An 18,429-nucleotide genomic window follows, 5' to 3' on the forward strand; every position below is an offset into this window, starting at 1 on the left:
GTAAGTACATGTCCATCACCTGATCGATTTCATCAGCTTGATCATAGATCACCAGGCTGTAAGCGACCATGACCAACAGGATAATTTTATCGGACAATATTTCATAAGCTTGTAGAAACTATTGTGTCTTATTATTTTATCCTACTTAATGATGTTCCAGGACGAGTGCAGCGGAGCGGAAAGACTCTCGATTGTGGAGTTTGGATAGTTGGTTCGAAACCGCCTTTGCCCAGCCGAGTTTTCTCATTCCTTCGGAATAAATCAGTACTGTCTTGGGATGCAAAATTACGGAATTTTAAACGCCCAATCTCGTCTAGTGACCTAGAAAAAAGCATGAGAAACAGCGCTACGCTACCAGTCCCTCCTACGATGCAACATGTTACACGATATAACTAGGAGAATTCTGTCGTCATCCAGCATGCTCTATCCAGCTGTAAGTCACGCAAGCAGCAGAAGGTTCCCAAACAGGACGGTCGTTGATGATTAACATCCGTAACAAGTTGGTGAGACGACGTCATGCAAACCTGTTTCGCATGCTTTTTTGAATTACTAGAAGGAGCGTGGATGCTCTTACTCTTGTGAACTACACGCGAACCCGTCTCTGTTCGTGGTGAGACCCCAGCATCTCAACACTTTTTGGTGAAGTGATTTGAATAATTCTTCAGTACATTACCCTCATGAATAACTAACACCGAAAGTAACACTAAGAGATGAGAGTGCAGTTATTTATAGTTGTAGTTATTTTGAGATTTTGATCAGCAGTCACTTGGCAACCGTAATATATATAGTAATATTGAGTCATATAACCCCAAACAGTAAAGCTCCAAATCCTGCCTCATCTTCCATATTGAATTATTTTTTCCGTAAGAAGAAAGAAGAAAACAGAAAACTCGGGAAAGAAGAAAACAGAAAACTGCAACTAAATAATAGCAGAATTTGTTAAAATGACTTTGTAGTGTTTATTTCTTGCTTCACGCAAAATTCAGAAACTAAAAAGAGAGCAGAGATTGGAACTGGTTCTGGATACGCTTTATAATGTGAGCTATTACAACATATTTATGTGTTATATCGAATATTACGTTCTAAAATGAGGAGCGTGCTATTGTTCTAGATCACTTCTATGAGTTAATTTAGGTTAGTTGTTTTCCGAAAATTCTGAAAAAGTTTCCAGAGAACTGCCTAGACATTTCCGTGCAACTTAACCCCCACCCCCATGCTATTTTGGTCCAGCGGTGTTTTTCGACCAACCGACGTCACATTGATAAACCTGGAAGCGCAACAGATTGTCCAGTGGAAGACAATGCATACATAGTTAAGGGATAAATTTCGATCTCTCATTGGCGATCGTCGTCCACGAAGTGATATATGGGTGAAAATTCATGAGATCTATGAAACACCAGAAGCGGAAGTCGTTTGAGAACGATATAAACAGCTATCCCATCCTAGCTGGTCAACATCTTCGATCTCCAAACGGAAGTCGTGACACAAAAGTTCATGCTATCCCAACGATACGCATGCTAAGGCTGTCATATCTTTGTTACATATGCTACACACCCATATCCCATGTCAATTTGTTTTGACAAATTCTGCTCGTTTTGACAATATTTTTGTTTTGTAACAGCGACTATATCTATTTCTATCAAATCTTGTGCTACTGTAGCCCTCACTGAAGATCGCACGGTTGAACTCCGATCCGGAATGTAGGATAAATCTTCGCCACAGCCCTTTTGTGACTCAAATGTTAACTACCGATACTGAATTCAGTGAAAGATAATAGGATAAATATTGTTATTGAGGAACTAAATAACTTAAGCTTCTAGATTAGCTTTGAAAAAAGGAGAGATCTTAAAGAATTTTTTGAAAGTTTTCTGCGGCATTGTCCTAAAGTTTATCAACGCACCATCGTCTAGATACACATCTTTTTAATCTCAGAATCGCTTCGACTCCGCTACTTGTTACGATTTATATTCCAGAGAGAACTTCACATGTTAGTGATTCATGAAATTCCATTGCTCTTCTCTTCCAAGAACGTTATGTTCCGTTTCATTGTGACACATCTTCTCATCATCACATCTCTTCATTGTGGCATGCAATTCTCCATAGAATTGTTCTAACTTCTACTGAGCATATCATCCACTTAGACTTTTCGTCGATATATTAACCATCCCAACAAAGTTCGTAGAGAATCCCTTAGAAAAAGCTAAAAAGATTTTGTTCTCTAAACGTTTGATGGTGATCGTTTGATCTAACCTTATATGAAGTGCTATCTCGTTTCAAAGCTTAATTCCATGAAATGTCATCTCCACCGTTAGGTGGTTTTAAAACTTAGAAGTGGTGATATTTATGAATTATTGCAATATTAGCCCCTATTTTTTTACCATGCACTTATTCTCATCATTATGAGAGTTTTCGGGAAACAACACTCAAAGTGACTTTCTTGTTCTGCAACTAGTTTGTTGATAAATCCTTCCTGCACTATCTGAAATCGTTGGATTTCTCAGTTTCCTTCACTGCATCCTTATTGAAATCATCAGAGAAACTACGTTCAATAACCTAATCAGAATTATTTGATGCAAGAAAAGAATAATAAGCCGATTTTGAGATTTGAAATTTTCCCTCATAACCCCAAAATCCTTTATTTCTCGACGAACTGGTCGACATTATTTCCGTAGACAAATTTAATCTTTGTTTAGTACGTTTGGAAAATAAGCAATTCAGAAGCATTAGGTCTCTAGATGTTTGAGTTCACTCCGTTCGTTAGTTCCAATAATGATTATAGACTGTTGGATGCAAAAAAGTGCAAAGAAATTTTTTTTATTACCATAAGTATTAATAGCATTATTATATCTTTAAACTAGTGATTTTAAGGAGAAGAAGTGACAGTCACTACTAGAGGATAAAGGACAAAGCTTCTGGCGTTATTCAATCCGCTTGGGATGCCACGTTCACTTCTATTCAGAATTTGAGCTTTACGAACGTGTAACTGGCCTCATAATCAGAGAACTCAGAGGGCCTTTGGGGAACAAAAGAACTCTGGGGAAATGGATCCATACATTCTTCCGCTTATTGTTGAAATCGATAGCGCAGAGAAGAAAATTAGTGAAATCGTACCAGTGATATGGGTCACAAACAGACTTCCCGATGTTGCGTTCATATTTCATCTCTCTCGGCCATATTTCACGTCACCTGACAATAAGGTGGCTTAGGATCTCTACACTTTCTGGAGCTCTTACGGTTAAGCTTCAATGAACTCCACTATAAAGCTTCCAAACTTTGATCTAAGAGGGATTTTGTAAACGTTTAAATTTGTAGGATCTGTAAACCAACATTGAGTCATTCTACTTCTTTAATAGGTTTTCTCAAACCATTTTTTCTATAGTTAAGAGCAATTTACAAATATTATATCAAAAATATCATGTCGAATATCAAAAAAGCTGGGAGCTAAGATGTTGAAGGTCTTTTCTCTAATTTTTTTCGGGAATAAATACTGAAGTATTTGCTCGAGAAGCGATAGGTTTCATGAATCTTTTAAATCTTCTTCGATTCATGGATTTTGATTGTTAGGAGTTAGAAGCTATCGTCCATCTCTTTCGCCATAATAAATTATGGAACCTAAACAACGTTACGCTGTATCACTAAAAATCCAATGGATTTCAAACTCAACGGAATTATTTCACGAAATTGTCGGTCCTTCGAGGTGGACGAGCCATAGTCGGATAGTTTTTTAAAGTTTGTGCTTCTTCCTGTCTTGAACATTGGTTTTACCTTTGCATTCAGGTATTTCAATCGATCTGGGAACTCCGTCTTTTTCAAAGTGATCATAAATTCGGTAGAATTGTATCTACGCAATACTTTGCGTTTCCGACCGCATTGCTTCTATCAATAGTATTCAATAATGGATTTTGGCGGACCTTGTGAATCACACTTTGATGTTTGTAAGCCCTTGAATATAAAATGACAACATTTCAACCTCATAAGCTCTTATTTCCACCTTAGCTAGAATCTTTCCTTCTATGAACTGTTTTTTTTTCTGAATAACTTTCCGACGGACACAACTTAAGTACCCGAATCTCTTTTTTTCTGTGGATTGTTGTTTTCTCAAATATTTTCTTCCCTGCAATTCGTTGCAATACGTTTTATTTTCAAGGAAGCGTTGCTATTTTTTTCTCCGGATTTTAGGTGCTTTGAACATGGAAACTGGTGTAATGTAAATGCAATACTGTGGTTTGATCAACCTATTGTTGTTTCTCATAATCAGTGAGTTAGTCCCTAAACTTCATATATAAGAAAAACAAAAAAAAAACCTTAAAACTTGATTTAGTGCCAAGTTCTTTATCTCAGTCGCATTACTCGCTACTTCCGTTAGGAGAAGGAATACCTGGTATGAAATTTCTACTTTTTCTCACCTTTAGTCTTCCCCTTTACTTCGCCTTTTTCCCCATTTGAATCACAGCAAGTGCTTTTTTGTTGAAAGTGGTGGTTCTGGTCCTTTTTGTTTGGTAATGTTGAATAACTAGTCAATGTTCCATGTACTTGTAGAGGATTTCACCGTCTCAACTCCTTTTCCGGAAAGCCCTCAAGGAATTTTCCATCACAGTGAAAACGATAACACATTCGCATCCAAGTTCAAAATCCCTGATTTTGAAAGGGTAATATTTTTCAAAGTGGCATATTTTTGTTCCTTTTATACTGTTGCATTAGCTGGACCCAATACGAATGGCCAGTGAACTGATGAGCGCGGCTGCGGCTGCAGAGAACAGACGCAAAACACTGTCAGGGATCAACTTACCTCTCCCGTTTGCTGGAAAACCCCTCAGATTTGAGGTATCCTTTAGTTTATGCTACCATACAAGAATTAATTAATTATTACTACGATTGCGTTAGCTCTTGCATTATTTAAGATAACCAGTAGATTCCGCATATGATTATCTTCCACAGGAAATTTTACGAGAAGTTCATTTGTGATATACGTTTATCTCATATATGCAAAAAAAAAAAAACTGTGGACTAACAGCAGCTGTCTCGTGCTTATGAAAATTCCGCTGAATTTCTTTCAACTAAAAATTTCAGATGACAGGAGAATCTAACAGTGGATTGTCCCTCAGGGATCAAAAGGAAAGCAACTCCGAAACGAACAATGATTTGAGTTCAGAAGCTAGGGAAGCCTTTGTCAAGGCTAAGCGAATTTGCCTTCACTCCTCCGAGGCTTCATGTGATGAGGTTTGTGGACCAGATTCATTTTGTTTGTTTATTTATTTGAAAGAGATAAATGCCTAGTACAAATGCTCAAGTCTTCAAGGACTGTTCCTATGATTCGTAAAAGATTTGCTGGTCGAAATCTCGACCTTCTGAGACTAAGAGGCTTTAGATTAGAGTCAAAAATTTTGTACTTCCTGAAACAGACATCCTTTGCTTTAAATGAATGTTCAACGGAGTGATCTAGCTGATTTCTCTAGCGGAAAAACCGATGTTTGGCAAATTCGTAGGAAATGTTGTCTTCAACCTCTTAGTATACTTTCGAAGTTTCCTCTCTAATCAAAGATCTTATATTTTTGGAAAGAGAAAGTGAAAGGAAGAAAAGACACAGGAGCAATAAGCGTTGTCAAAGATAGTGTTGCTTTCTCAAATATTCGGGGGTTCTGAATATTTAGGCACTAGATACCTACCACCGTCTCAAATTCGGTTCCTCCCTGATGGAACCTTCATCTCACTATTCCATTAATGAGGACCCGACAACATCATTTGCCAAAATGTTTGTACCAGCACTTGAGGAAAAATTAGAGGAATTGGAAAAGGTAAAGTTTTTTCCAGAATGTAGCGAAACGTCAAGTCACCAATAGCAACTTCAACGAAATGCAATTCCAGAACGTCCGCACTGATGTTTCTTCGGAGAGCATCCGGAGTGTGAATGAAAGAGATGGTGATGGCAATGATCAATACGACGAACGAAATTATCTTGAGGAAGATCCACCTCATCAGATTCGTCATCCTTTCTCGAATGTTCCGTATCCTTTTACTGGTCATAGGACAAACGCAAGAAGAATGCAGGATTTCGTCAAAAGAATAAGTTAACCGGAATTATTTCATTCCATACGAGTTGTTAGGTAATAACTAATAAATGTAATAATAAATAATAATTTTCAAGTTCTGTTATCTTTGAAATAATAGTAATAATGAATAATTAACTACTTCTACGAGACGAGTCTGGTATCAGTTTGTTGGCCAAGGAAGGATGAAAGGCTTAGTTGGCGCTAGGGCGGCTTCGAACCGTGTGGCTACAACGGACCTCTACCCGATGCGTAACACCTACTTACTTACTTACTTAGATACTTAGATGGCCCGTCTTCACTGGACGTGCGGGCCCCAGCATCTCTTCCACTCGTTTCGTTCCCTCGCCATCGTCATCCAAGATCTTCTCAAGCTTCGTGAGTGACGTTGACGAGGTCCTTGAGCGGTATTCAGCTGAGCTCTCAGCTGGTCCATCCGTGAAGCGAACACGTCACCCCATCTCGTTGGCGGTCTCCCTCGGGGGCGTTTAGCGTTCCTTGGGATTCACTCTAGCGTTCTTTTAGTCCATCTATCGTCGATTCTTCTCATGATGTGACCGGCCCATCTATGTTTTGCTTTCGATACATATTCCGCTGGGTCGCGAAGACGGGACATTCCTCTTAAGTCGGAGCTACGAAGACCGGCAAGGTGTTGTGTGGGCCGGTTAAACTTCAGGAGACATCTCTCAAGGGCTCTGTGGGTAGTAAGTAGCTTCCTAGACGTGGCCGCGGTGTCTGCCCACGTCTCCGCTGCGTAACAGAGCGATGGAAGGACTGTCGAGTCGAAAAGATGGGCACGAAGATCTTGGTCTGTCAGTTGGTCCGTAGCTTCCCTGACGGCTGCGAATGCTGCCCATGCTGCTCTCATTCTTCTATTCAGTTCTTCCTTCAAGTCGTTTTCCATGTTCATAGAACGTCCGAGGTATACTTATAACGGAGTTTCCACGATTTGGGAGCCTTCAAGTTGTACTCCTCCGTCCTCACAGTAGGCGTTCCTCATGAACTGTGTCTTCTTTCTGTTTATCCGCAGACCTATTCTCTTCCCTGCTTCGTTCTATTCGTTGAGCATCGCTTCTGCTTCATTGGTACTGTTCGAAAAGAGAACGATGTCGTCCGCGAAACGAAGGTTCGAAAGAAATCTTCCATCAACACGTATGCCCCTTTCTTCCCAGGATAGTGATTTCATTATCCATTGCAATGCAGCCGTGAACAGCTTCGGCGATATAGTATCGCCTTGTCGTGCTCCCTTTTCAATGGGTATGGTGAGAGGGCGGTGGAAAAGCTGTATCCTAGCCGTGCATCGTTCGTAGCAATTGGCTAATGTCCTCACATACGACGCGTCCACACCTTGATCGACCAGCGCTGACAGTATTGCATTCGTTTCTACGCTGTCAAAGGCTTTCTCATAGTCGACGAAGGTTAGAACAAGGGGCAGGCGGTATTCTCGGCAAACCTCTATGACCCTCGACACGGTCTGGATGTGGTCCAAGCAGCTGAGCCCCTAGCGGAATCCAGCTTGTTCTTGAGGCTGGACTTCATCCAGCGTCCTAGCTATGCGTGTGAGGATGATCTTGAATACTGTGAATACTTTGTATAACACGCTCAGCAAGCATATCGGACGGTAGTTCCAAACGTCTTCTCGGTCACCTTTCTTATGGATAAGAACGGTTCGCGAAGTCTTCCACTGGTCTGGGATCCTTTCTTTCTGAAGATAGGATGTCATGTGCGCTGCTAAGATTACATGAAGCGGATGGCCACCAGCCCGAAGAAAGTCTGCTGATATAAAATCAGGTCCGGGGGCTGTGCCAGATTTCATGCTCTTGATAGCGACTTGTACTTCCGAAGGGAGAATCCGTGGTGGAGCTTCGCCAGTACCAGTGGAGATGATTGGGCTTGACATAGGAGTTGATGAACGGAAAAGGTTCGAATAGATCTTCTCCGTAATGATTTCCATCTCACAATGAGAAGACGTGCGAGTCCCGTCTTCGCTCTGCAAGGTTGCTAGCGGAATATTATATTCGCGGAGATCCCTGCGGCACTTCTTTAGACTCGTTCTTCTTTGTGCTGCTTCTAGAATCTTCTTCTGCCTGTACTTCAAAAGATCCTCCTGCAACGCTTTTCTGCTGCTAGTGTTTGCTACTAACCGCTCAATGTGCGATGCATTCGGATCAAGCCTCAAAGCCCTTCTTCTTTCCAACAATTCCTTGGTGGTCTTCGAAATTCGATCCAAGTTTGTCGTGCGCGGCTTCGAGGCACGCTCAACACAGGCTCGTAATCCTCTGAGCAGCATCTCGTAGTCCACGCTCCACATGGACCCAAGCGTGGACTCTCGCTTGGGTCGATGTGCCAGTCTCCTTGGAACAAGGAGTCCTCGAAAATGCAATCGTAGTATACGACTTCTTTATTCCTTCGTTGCCGATAGCAGATGTTCTTTTTCATCGAGTGACCAGGTCGTATTTTGGCACGAAGAGGACGGTGATCAGAGCTACTACAAAAGGATGGTACTACCGACTGTCAAGTAGACACCACCTCCGATTGGTGAGTATGTGGTCGATCTTCGCCCTAGTCGCGCCATTGGATGTTCCCATGTCTACCGACGATGATCTTTCTTCATGAAAAGGGAATTCCCATAAAAGAGGCGAGCGGCGGGCAGCAGTCTGGCGAGACGATTGCCGTTTTCGTTCCAGTCCCTTAGTCCAAATCTTCCGATCCTGCATTCCCCATCTATGGATTTTCCTAGTTTTGCGTTTACCTCTCCAGCAACGAATTTGTAGAAGGAGTTCTCGTTGCGGATCAGTTTCTCCAGCTCCTCATCCAGTTCGGATTCATCAGCTGCTAATGTTGGTGAGTAGCAGTTGATGATGCTGATGTGTCTTTGGCGCAGAGGGCGGAGGCGAAGAATGGCCAGACGGGGTGACAGGATCTCGTGAGAATCGACGAGATGGACGACAGATGGGTGCACAACAAAACCAACACCGCCTACATTTTGCGACGGAACCTTCTCTCCACGAATGACGAGTGTACCGTCATTCATCTGTCGTACGTCATTCCTTCTGCACTTGGTCTCCTGCAGAGCAATCACGTGAAATTTGATACGCTCTGCAGCTCCGAGAAGGGCATGCAGGTCAGCGTCTGTGGAAACTGTTCTCGCGTTGTAAGTACACAGTCTGAGACAGTCTCCATGGCGAGTCGTGCGTGTGTCGCCTTGGTCCAGAATCAATGACGTCCTGAGCAACCTGAGATTTGATCGCCCCTCACCGGTCGCCATACCGTCCGACGTCTGAGACGGCACGGCCCAGTGTGCAGGGTACTGAGGCAGTGAATATGCTGGAGTGGCAAAGAGACTTTTCCCCAAACTAAGCAGCCATGCCACGGCGATCTTAGCTTTCACTACAGGTCGTCGCCCAACCTACATGGATCAGGGAACCACCTTGCGACATTTTGCCAAAACGGTGGTGAATCTTAGCAGTGGTTTACTCTCAGCTAGGCTTCCGATTCCGAGAATTCGGAATGTCGGATGTGTCGAACTCCTTCTCAGCTTGGGAGACCCTGCCAGAGGACGAACCTCCGCTGTGCATCGCAGTTCGACGCCCAGTTCCACGCCACTATGAGGCGGTAAACCGTTGTGGAGGATGCGTAACACTGAGAAATGGAATTAACACAAAAAGGCAAATAGTAGCCATTTCAAAGTTGGCTTCATCATAACGGTAAGGTGTCCTGTGCTCGTTATTTTTCATCATTATTACGTCGATTGATCACGACAATCTCACGAATCCATAGATTCTATGAATACACTGTTTGTCTCGTTTTTTAAAACTTCCTTAGTTGATCGGCTTACATAATACCCTCAGGTGCGGTTTAATGGATGTTTGTCGTAGTCCTCGAACACAGCTCTGCTTGACCTTTTCGATCTGCACCAAGAGCTCGCACAGAACCCTTCATCCATTGCTGCTCCATAGCCGGCGAGATTTGGTATCTGGCGTAAATTGGTGGTAATTATCGGCCACGAGTGGCAATGTCTGGCAGTTCAGAGTAATGAAAAGGACAGATGCTAAACTCCACCCTTCCACTAGATACTTGACCCATTGAGATTGGCACTGGCGGTGTGTCGGAGAATTTTCAATACCTTAGTAACTTCTAGCATCTATTTTGTGTTGCGCTAGGAAAAGATTAGGTTGGCTCGTAAACAACTTCCGCTTTGTTTTTCAAACATTTATTGTGGTTATGATTTATAGTGATTGTGACGCATTGAGCTTCTCTTGACTTTAAAATAAAGAAGTCAACGAAGTCTAACGGACGACCCCTTGGTTCGTCTTTCGAGGTCACATCTCGAAAAGTGCTTGACAATTCAATTCCAAACCGCTCGGTTATCATTCCTTCACCATACACACATATTTCTTGAGCTCGGCAATATCCAGGAGTTCAACGTGACGAAACAGAGGTTTATAGCTGAAGCTGAAGATTTTTCTACTGGGACCGAGTGACAATGTGAGTTCAGCATAATGAAAAGGAGAAAAAAGGTGCGCTATGTGATGCTTTGGGAATCTAAGCACTATCACATTGCTTAGATTCTCAAATCGTCACAGAGCGCGCCTTTTTTTTTTGATTCTCCATTTTCGAGACGAACAAAAACGTAACGTGGACAACACCGGACTACTGTCTAAAGACTAACGGAAATTCTGCGTACGTAGAGAGAACAAAGATCCTTGTTTGAGTCACCCATTGTGTGCATACACAGTACAATATTATTTATGGCGCTATTTATGACTCAACCTAACAAATCCAACTATCGTGCCCATTAAAATGCAGGAATCTCAGTCACAATTGCAATTTATACATACTGAATTTGAAAATAAAGACTAACGCTGTAAGCACTTCTTCGTCAGCAACCCAACCCATTACTTGGTGCCTCCTCCATGAAAAACAAAGTAAAACCACAAGAACCAATAGAACATCATCGATCCCACTTTCGAATTCATCAATAACGCCCGTATGGTAGCAGATCGGTTCCCGCCTAATGGCACATGAAACTGGAAAGCAATGCGCCACCTCCTCCAATCGAACTGGGTCGCTCACCTCCTCTGCGGATCTCCGCCCATGGTCCCCCATTGAGATGGTCCTGGTAAAGTCATTTCCTTTTCCAGTTGGCCTCAGAGATAGTGACTAGCGCTCACAGACAATCACACAGACATTTGGTTTCGGAACTTCACTGGCCTCCCGAGAACGCTCAACGCATCATCCCCCACACCGTTGCGTCGTATCCTACGCGGGTGCAAATCACTGCTTCAACATGGCGAATTTCAGTGAAACATTAGGAACTCCCCTTAAGTTCGCAACGTGCACTGAATCCTCCTCAATGATCAATTCGTGCGTATCACTAATTCTAAGAAAAACCCAAAAAAGGTGGTTGGTTGAGACGGCGCAAAAAATGACTGCCTAAGTCTGCTTAAATTTCTCTAATTTCAAAATTGGATCGCCTATGGTGGATGGATCTTGGAAGAGCAATGATGTTGTACTCATCATCGTCCCTATAGTTTCAAGATAACAAAACGTTCAAAGAGCTAATTATTAAAAAAAACATCTGGTAAGAATGTGCAAATATGTTTTAGGGCGTAAAAAGGTACTTTTTTATAATGTGCAGTAATAACAATAATACCAATAATAATTTAGGTTTGTTATTGCGTATTTATCTGAGTTACTTAACAGTGTTTTGGTTATTTCCTGAATATTTTATTCCCGACACTCAGGATGGGTCAGGAAATGGAAAAAAGTGGGGCGAGTGTGGCGCAGTCGGTTAGAGATCTATTGTACCACCACACTGTCAATAGTTCGAAACCACACCAGTGCAGACCAAGCCTTTCATCCCTCCAGGGCCGACAAATTGGTAAAAGACTCGTCTGGGAGGACAAAAACACTGACTTGATCCTCGGCTGCCCTCGCAAATCATTGTACAGGCCAACACGCGTTCCAAAGCCTAAACGATTGCGAAGTCCAGTAAAACCTAAGTAAACGCTCCAATCGAACTCGTTGTAGAAAATAGTGCGCCAGAACGCCCGAAGCCGTATCTTCCGAGCCGTTTTCTACCGCAATTAGGAAGAAATGGACGGAATCCCTCCCCCCCGCCCTCTCCACAATCAACTATCCCATATACGAATACTCCACATGAAATCCGTACCACCTCAGATTCGTGAGGTGATGCCTTTAACACATTTAAAGTATTCAAATGCAGCACTTTATAGAAACCCTGTCTTGAAAAGGAGGACAAGAAGAATTTTAAGAAATCCAAACTGGTTATGTAAATTATATGACTTGATGATCTTCTTCTCTTCTTCTTGAAAGTTCTAGAGGCATGAATAATTTGCTTATGGACACGCAAATGAAGGCAGCCTTAACTATCCCAAAACTGAATTTCGAACAGACAGGGGTAGGAGTGTAATCAAATTCAAGTCAAGCACAACTGGTAGTTTAGAAAAATGTAGTGAAACGGTTTAGTGCGTTTTCCCAACGATACAATTTATTACAGATAGGACAAGGTGGTCCGAAACGGTACTGTGATTGTGCAGGGAGGGCAATTTCTGCTGCTTATTTGAGCAGTACTAGTTGTATTGTCGAACGTTGGCCGACCGCGGAGCTGCTCGTGTTCTATCGCGTAATTAGTTGCATTTTTGTGGAAAAGTCAAGAATAGAAGAATTCAGAATCACTCACATAGTTGTGAATCACACCCATAGCACCTTTGTTCATCCGTGGAGAGCTCCCAACATAGCTAATTTCGTGATATACTGCCTTCAGAATCGCTGCAGGTCCCTACTTTTGCAAGCAATCATCTTTTTTTGGAGATTGAGTCGCTGTTTCGCAAGACTGACCGCTGAACACATGGCGAAAAGCACGTTTGTGCTCATAAACATGTTTACGCGTATACATTTCACATCCTTTAACGGATGGAAACGGAAATGAATTCGAAATTTACATTTGCGCTTTTATGTAGAAAATAAGATGCATGCATCTTGAGATTGGAAGAGAGAATAATTGCAGCTGCTTGAATCGGCAGTGTGTGCATTTGTTAACGGCAAATTCAGGCAAAGTACTTATTTTGAAAACTGAATAATTGAGGAATCAAATATTGAACAAACCAAACATTGAAGCGTTATCGAATGAAAAATTATACCGGCCTAGTTCAGGTCGACGTTGAAGAAACTTTGAGTGAGAAGAGGATTTCAAAAAGTGAGACAATTCCATGAACCATGGGCAGATTTATTTTGTGCTGATTCTGTCATCCTACAAAGTCAGGTATAATTTTTCATTCGATAACGCTTCAATGTTTGGTTTGTTCAATATTTGATTCCTCAATTATCACTTTTACTATTTACTGAAATTTTATTTTTACAAACTGAGAATTTACAGTGCTTTCAATTTCCAGTGATCTATATTTTGATGAAAAAGGAGGTTTTTTGTGCGCGAAATCGATGGAGATAGATGCATTTGAGGCGTTTGACAAAGTAGGAACGTCCCTCATTTGCTGTTTGAAGCAAATAATCTGTAGAATGCATGTGCACACGTGAAAAGCCATCTGTTCTTCTCAACACTGGTATTCCATTTCGTATCATTTGATTTGATATGTTGCCCCTCGACGAGCGACCTGTACGTGACATTCCTGTTGATTCATTCATATTGTTGAAAATAATAGCATTGCCATGGGGTCGCTGTCACAAGGAGAAAAATATAGAAAACTGAATCACCGCAGCTACTACGTTCAAGAGGTAATACAGAGGGAGTTCCAGGTCCAATACGAAATTAAGGAAAACGAACACAAAACAAAATAAAGGGACGAGATTTTTGCACATCCCTATCTGCTGTGTCCACTCGCTCCGTTCTGTACATTAGTCAGGATCGTTATGGACGTGGACGTGACTTTTACAGTGAGCACTTTTAGTGCGGGAATTATTCGCGGACGCCGGGGAGCAAGCGAAATATTCAGACACAGTGTGTCCGATGAACAGGCACAGCCAGACACGAAGCACCTTCAGAATCATTAATGCGTTGCAAATGCAAATCTTTTTTCTGACGTATGACGGTCGAGCTCACGCAAAAATCGAACCTGCATAAGGAAATTTCACATTTTTTCTGACTCTTTACGTTTTTTCGTTGAAAACTTTGTGTATACTTCACATAATATCGGGAGGCAAAAAAATATTAGAAAAGGAAGCTACGTAATATCTTATCCACAACAAGGAATTTACGTAGTTGTCAGAAAACAGTGCCTTGTATACATGCTTCAACCCCTTTTTTCTATTCCTTTCTTTCTTTCTCTCTTGCCCTCTTCCTCTCCCTTCCTCTCCCAATCCATCTCGAACAACCAATCCGAAAATGGTCGTCTGTATTAGACGAAAAACATCGAATGGGTCAAAATTTCATGGATATGGTGGTGCAAATGGACATTTTTCATAGTCCCCTTTGGTTTATGCTCTGGTATATATGTATAAATAAATAAATAAATAAATAAATAAATAAATAAATAAATAAATATATATATATATAAGCATGTATATACCAACTTGGGACGATAGGCGACGGATTTCCATTCGGCGAGGTTAGCGTGGACTTGTGCGCTCCCGCAATACACCTTGTTGAATAAATAAAAAAGGACAGACTGTTGAAAGAAACAAAATGGAGCTCGAAAGCAACCCAATGACATTTCTTTCATATTTCACTATAAGCAGTGCAGCTTTTTTAATGCCATAAATCAAATTCTGAAGCAAAATAATTTTGCAAAAGAGGCATAGAAGGTGTAGAAGATGGAAGGCAGTACATCTGGAATTTTTTTTTGGAATTTTTTTTCCAGATGCTGTTGCTCTTCTTGGGAAGAGAATTGTCCACTTAGCTGCGCATTTATCAGGAATCTCTCATTATTGATCTATTCAGCAAGTTGCGGAAACAACGGCCATGTATTGGCGATTTAAAGAAAATATGTGCTAAAATTCAGGTTAAATACGTATAGCTAATGTCAAATGAACCTCACATGTCATTGTGTCAGATATTTCCTTGACTAATTATAAATCAGGTGTAAGTTCTTTGTGTTTATTTTTGTGAAACTTTTTTCTGTATGTGAACCTTCTTAGAAGAAGAAATATACACAAACAGCGACGGCTAACACTTTTGGATTAAACTAGTGACTGCTAATCTTTGGTTGTGAATAAATTAATTCTCAAAAGCTACTGTACTTTTCTATGCCTTCGATTTTCTGGATTGAAATTCCCACCTCCTTTAAATATGTAGAAATGGAGTAGCTGATAATCTGTGACAGTTTTTTTTCTTGAAACTGATGGTGAATTTACACAAAGAAAAAGTGGAAAGAGTTTTTTTTTTGTCGTATCCTTACTTTGGCAGACTGGCGAAATTTCTAGACTAAATCAGTATGAAACAACTGCGAGTACTAGGAACTTTTAGGGAAATTTTATAGTTGTTTTCTCGCAAAGTCCCTGGAATTTCGTAGTTTGTGATGACGAGACAGACGAGTGTGGAGGTTATTTGGAGGACATTTGACCTTTATACTTCCAATATGCAGCTCGGCAAATAAGTGTTTCCCATTTTCTCATATGAAGTAGAGATTCTGTTCACCACTCTTGCACTCCTCTAAATTCTTAGAAATCCGAAAACACTCGAGAAAGAGGTATCTGCAACGACAGTGGCTGGAAATAACTTCCGCTTATCCTACTGTTATCATTAGTCTATCCGGCGTTGGCCGCACGTTCAGACCAGTGATTCTTGCCTTCGTTGCTGGGTAAAAATTGAAAACAGTGGCACTTTCAGTGAATTGTTGCTAGACAATTGAATTTTTCTCTTCATAACAACAATTTTTGCGTTCATTTTTCAAGAAATTTAAATATTGATGAAGTTTCTAACGTTTTCATAGATTTTTTAATGGAGTCTGTACTTCACTTGGAAAATATTCAAACTTTATTTTACACCTATATCCTCTCTGTACCGCTACAGTTTGGAAACAATACTGGATTACTAGATTAGATTTTCTCGTCCTTTTCTCCAACAATTACACAGCATAGGATGATGTGCCAATACGAGATGACGTGAACGTCATCACACTACTGACAAAGTTAATGTTCAACGTCGTATCAAGTAAAATGTCAACTACAATTTGAACAGCTGTTTGCATCTTGGTTACAGTTTCTGAAAAAAGAATGTTACCAGCATGCAATCGCTAGGAGTTATTGCGTTATATACCAATAATTGGGATTCTTATTATTATTTCTACCAGCCTGAAGGTCCGGCTAAAGCCGAACTTCAGGCTTATTTTGGTGTTCGCTTTGCTCGCCTTCACATATCAGTAAGAAATCACAGTAGCAACATTTCTTGGAAAATTAAGATTGCTTTTTTCCATCAACGCTTTCTTCAATTTTTTACCCGCAAATTTAAGCATAGATGAAAGATTTTATGGTTTTTCCCTGAACGCGTCGGTTCTATATTTGGAGAACAATAGAACTTGATTTAACATCTATGTTTCTCTCAAATCTCCACAATTTGGAAACATTTTCGAAGTATGAGTTTCCTCCGTTCTCAACCATTGCAAAGATCGATGGGCTAACATAAAATGACGTAAATATCACTATCGTAGTGATAAAAATAACGTTCTACGTCAGGTCGCGTAAACTGTTATTATGTATTGTATTTGATCAGCCGTTCGCACATGTGTTTCCTCTTCTTGAAAAAAGAATGTTAGCAGCATCAGGAAAATATGTTTGGAAACAGATACGTGAATGGGCCAGAGAAACCCGCCTTAGGGCTCCCGCGCACCAATCCGACGCAGTGGAACCCGCTTCTCCCCGCTCTATAGCTTTCTGGCACCTGCGCACCATTCCGACCCCGTGCGACCCGTCTCACCCAATTTTACCGCGTTGAGGCTCTTGCGCACCAAACCGACGCCATAGTATCCGTCTCCCTCTCTTGGAATTTCTTGACTGAGACACAATCATACACAGACGCACACACGTGATAGAATAAGCCCGTTATTATACAGCATGATAGTTTACAAATTTGGAAGTATTTACCCTCTCTAACATATGACAGAAACTAACTTGCGTTATCAAAGCCAACACAGATGCCTGCATAGCTTTGGGCAATGGATAAAAGGTAGAGTGCTCGTCCGTCAGGTGCAAGGCGATCGTTCGGCGCCTCACCGGGTGGGGGGGGAGGGTTGCGTCCGTCAGTGGAACCCGTCCCACCACATCTTTCTGCCCTCTGGCACGGGCGCATCTATTTGACTCTGAATTACTCGTCCCACCAATCCTAGTACTTTCGTTCATATTACTGAACTTAACCTATCCTATCACGTCTCTCATATACAGAGAGCACATTCTTAGTTGTAGCTGCGTGGTGGAATGCTCGTTTATCAGGTGGGTGCCGCTGGTTCGGTTCCCAACGGTTTGTTCTGCATCTTTATGGAGTATTTTCGTCACACACAGACACACACGTACACACAGTCTAAGCGCCTTATTATGCAGCATGACATTAGGCGGATGTAGTGCGGTCGGTGAGAGGTTTCGCTGTGTGTTTACGATCGATCGGAGGTTCAAGTTAGTTATTAGTTCCAGCCAAGCGCTTCATCCCTCCGGGGTCGGTAAATTGGTGTCACACTTGTCTGGGTGGAGAAAAACACTGGATTGGCACATCGGCTAGTCCCCGCAAGTTATTGCATACTCATAAACATATTCAAATTGCTGTAATAAGATCACATAAGTGAGTGTTTAGTGAAGAGGACGAGTTTACTGCATTACACTGTCCAGTGGTTACGGGTTTAAGCACGTAGCGGGATTTGAAGGGTAAAGGATAAGGTATCTGGCGTTAATCAATCCGCTTGGGATGTGTCACCGCATTCACTTCAATCCAGAATCGTTTGAGGTTTACGAACGTGTAACCTAGATCTATACGATAACTTGACTGAGCTAGCCAATGTGTGAAGTCAGTGTTTTTGTCCTCGTCCACATGTCTGGTACCAATTTGTCGACCTCGGGGGGATGAATGGCTTGATTGGCACTAGGGCGGACTCGATCCCCGATCGATCGTGCGGACAGCGGAACCTCCTACAGGCTGCGCTACGTCCTTCCCCCGCCCCCCCTAATCCGTGATTCAATTCCTGAGAATTATCCACTAAATGTTCGAACTCGTAGGATATGCGACTCAAATAAATTCATTTAAATAAACAAATATGCATAATTACAAGTATGCCGAGTCAAAACGACATGAAGCACACTGCCGTTGCGTAACGGATTGCGTTAGAAGCGGTGGCAAAGTTGGAGTGAGGATTGCTGCTATCACCGTTCGTTGCTGCGTTTCGCGATGATTCCACCACGATTTCCGTCCGCTATTTCC

The 18,429-nt window shown here is 41.7% G+C and overlaps 4 protein-coding genes across 5 annotated transcripts; 1 reads left to right on the forward strand and 3 right to left on the reverse strand.

Annotated features, from left to right (window-relative positions):
• Positions 1 to 4,211: 4,211 nt before the first annotated feature.
• On the forward strand, positions 4,212 to 6,072 carry RB195_006271 (uncharacterized protein; the record flags this gene model as incomplete). Its single annotated transcript, XM_064179272.1, has 7 exons — positions 4,212 to 4,257; positions 4,322 to 4,381; positions 4,540 to 4,649; positions 4,702 to 4,824; positions 5,071 to 5,220; positions 5,652 to 5,795; positions 5,866 to 6,072. 7 exons carry the CDS (start codon positions 4,212 to 4,214, stop codon positions 6,070 to 6,072), a joined length of 840 nt encoding a protein of 279 aa, XP_064036239.1.
• A 480-nt stretch (positions 6,073 to 6,552) lies between these two features.
• Positions 6,553 to 6,957, reverse strand: RB195_006272 (uncharacterized protein; the record flags this gene model as incomplete). 2 transcript variants are annotated; one of them, XM_064179273.1, is made up of 1 exon in its annotated part: positions 6,553 to 6,957. In XM_064179273.1, one exon carries the CDS (start codon positions 6,955 to 6,957, stop codon positions 6,553 to 6,555), a length of 405 nt encoding a protein of 134 aa, XP_064036240.1. The 2 variants fall into 2 exon arrangements, with proteins under 2 accessions (XP_064036240.1, XP_064036241.1); XM_064179274.1 differs by having other exon boundaries at positions 6,553 to 6,951.
• A 591-nt stretch (positions 6,958 to 7,548) lies between these two features.
• Positions 7,549 to 8,358, reverse strand: RB195_006273 (uncharacterized protein; the record flags this gene model as incomplete). Its single annotated transcript, XM_064179277.1, has 1 exon — positions 7,549 to 8,358. The coding sequence occupies one exon, from the start codon at positions 8,356 to 8,358 to the stop codon at positions 7,549 to 7,551; it is 810 nt and encodes a 269-aa protein (XP_064036242.1).
• Positions 8,359 to 8,637: 279 nt separating this feature from the next.
• RB195_006274 (uncharacterized protein) lies at positions 8,638 to 9,315 on the reverse strand (the record flags this gene model as incomplete). Its single annotated transcript, XM_064179278.1, has 1 exon — positions 8,638 to 9,315. One exon carries the CDS (start codon positions 9,313 to 9,315, stop codon positions 8,638 to 8,640), a length of 678 nt encoding a protein of 225 aa, XP_064036243.1.
• Positions 9,316 to 18,429: the final 9,114 nt, after the last annotated feature.

Source organism: Necator americanus, chromosome I (assembly GCF_031761385.1).
Source record: "Necator americanus strain Aroian chromosome I, whole genome shotgun sequence".
NCBI lineage: Eukaryota > Metazoa > Nematoda > Chromadorea > Rhabditida > Ancylostomatidae > Necator > Necator americanus.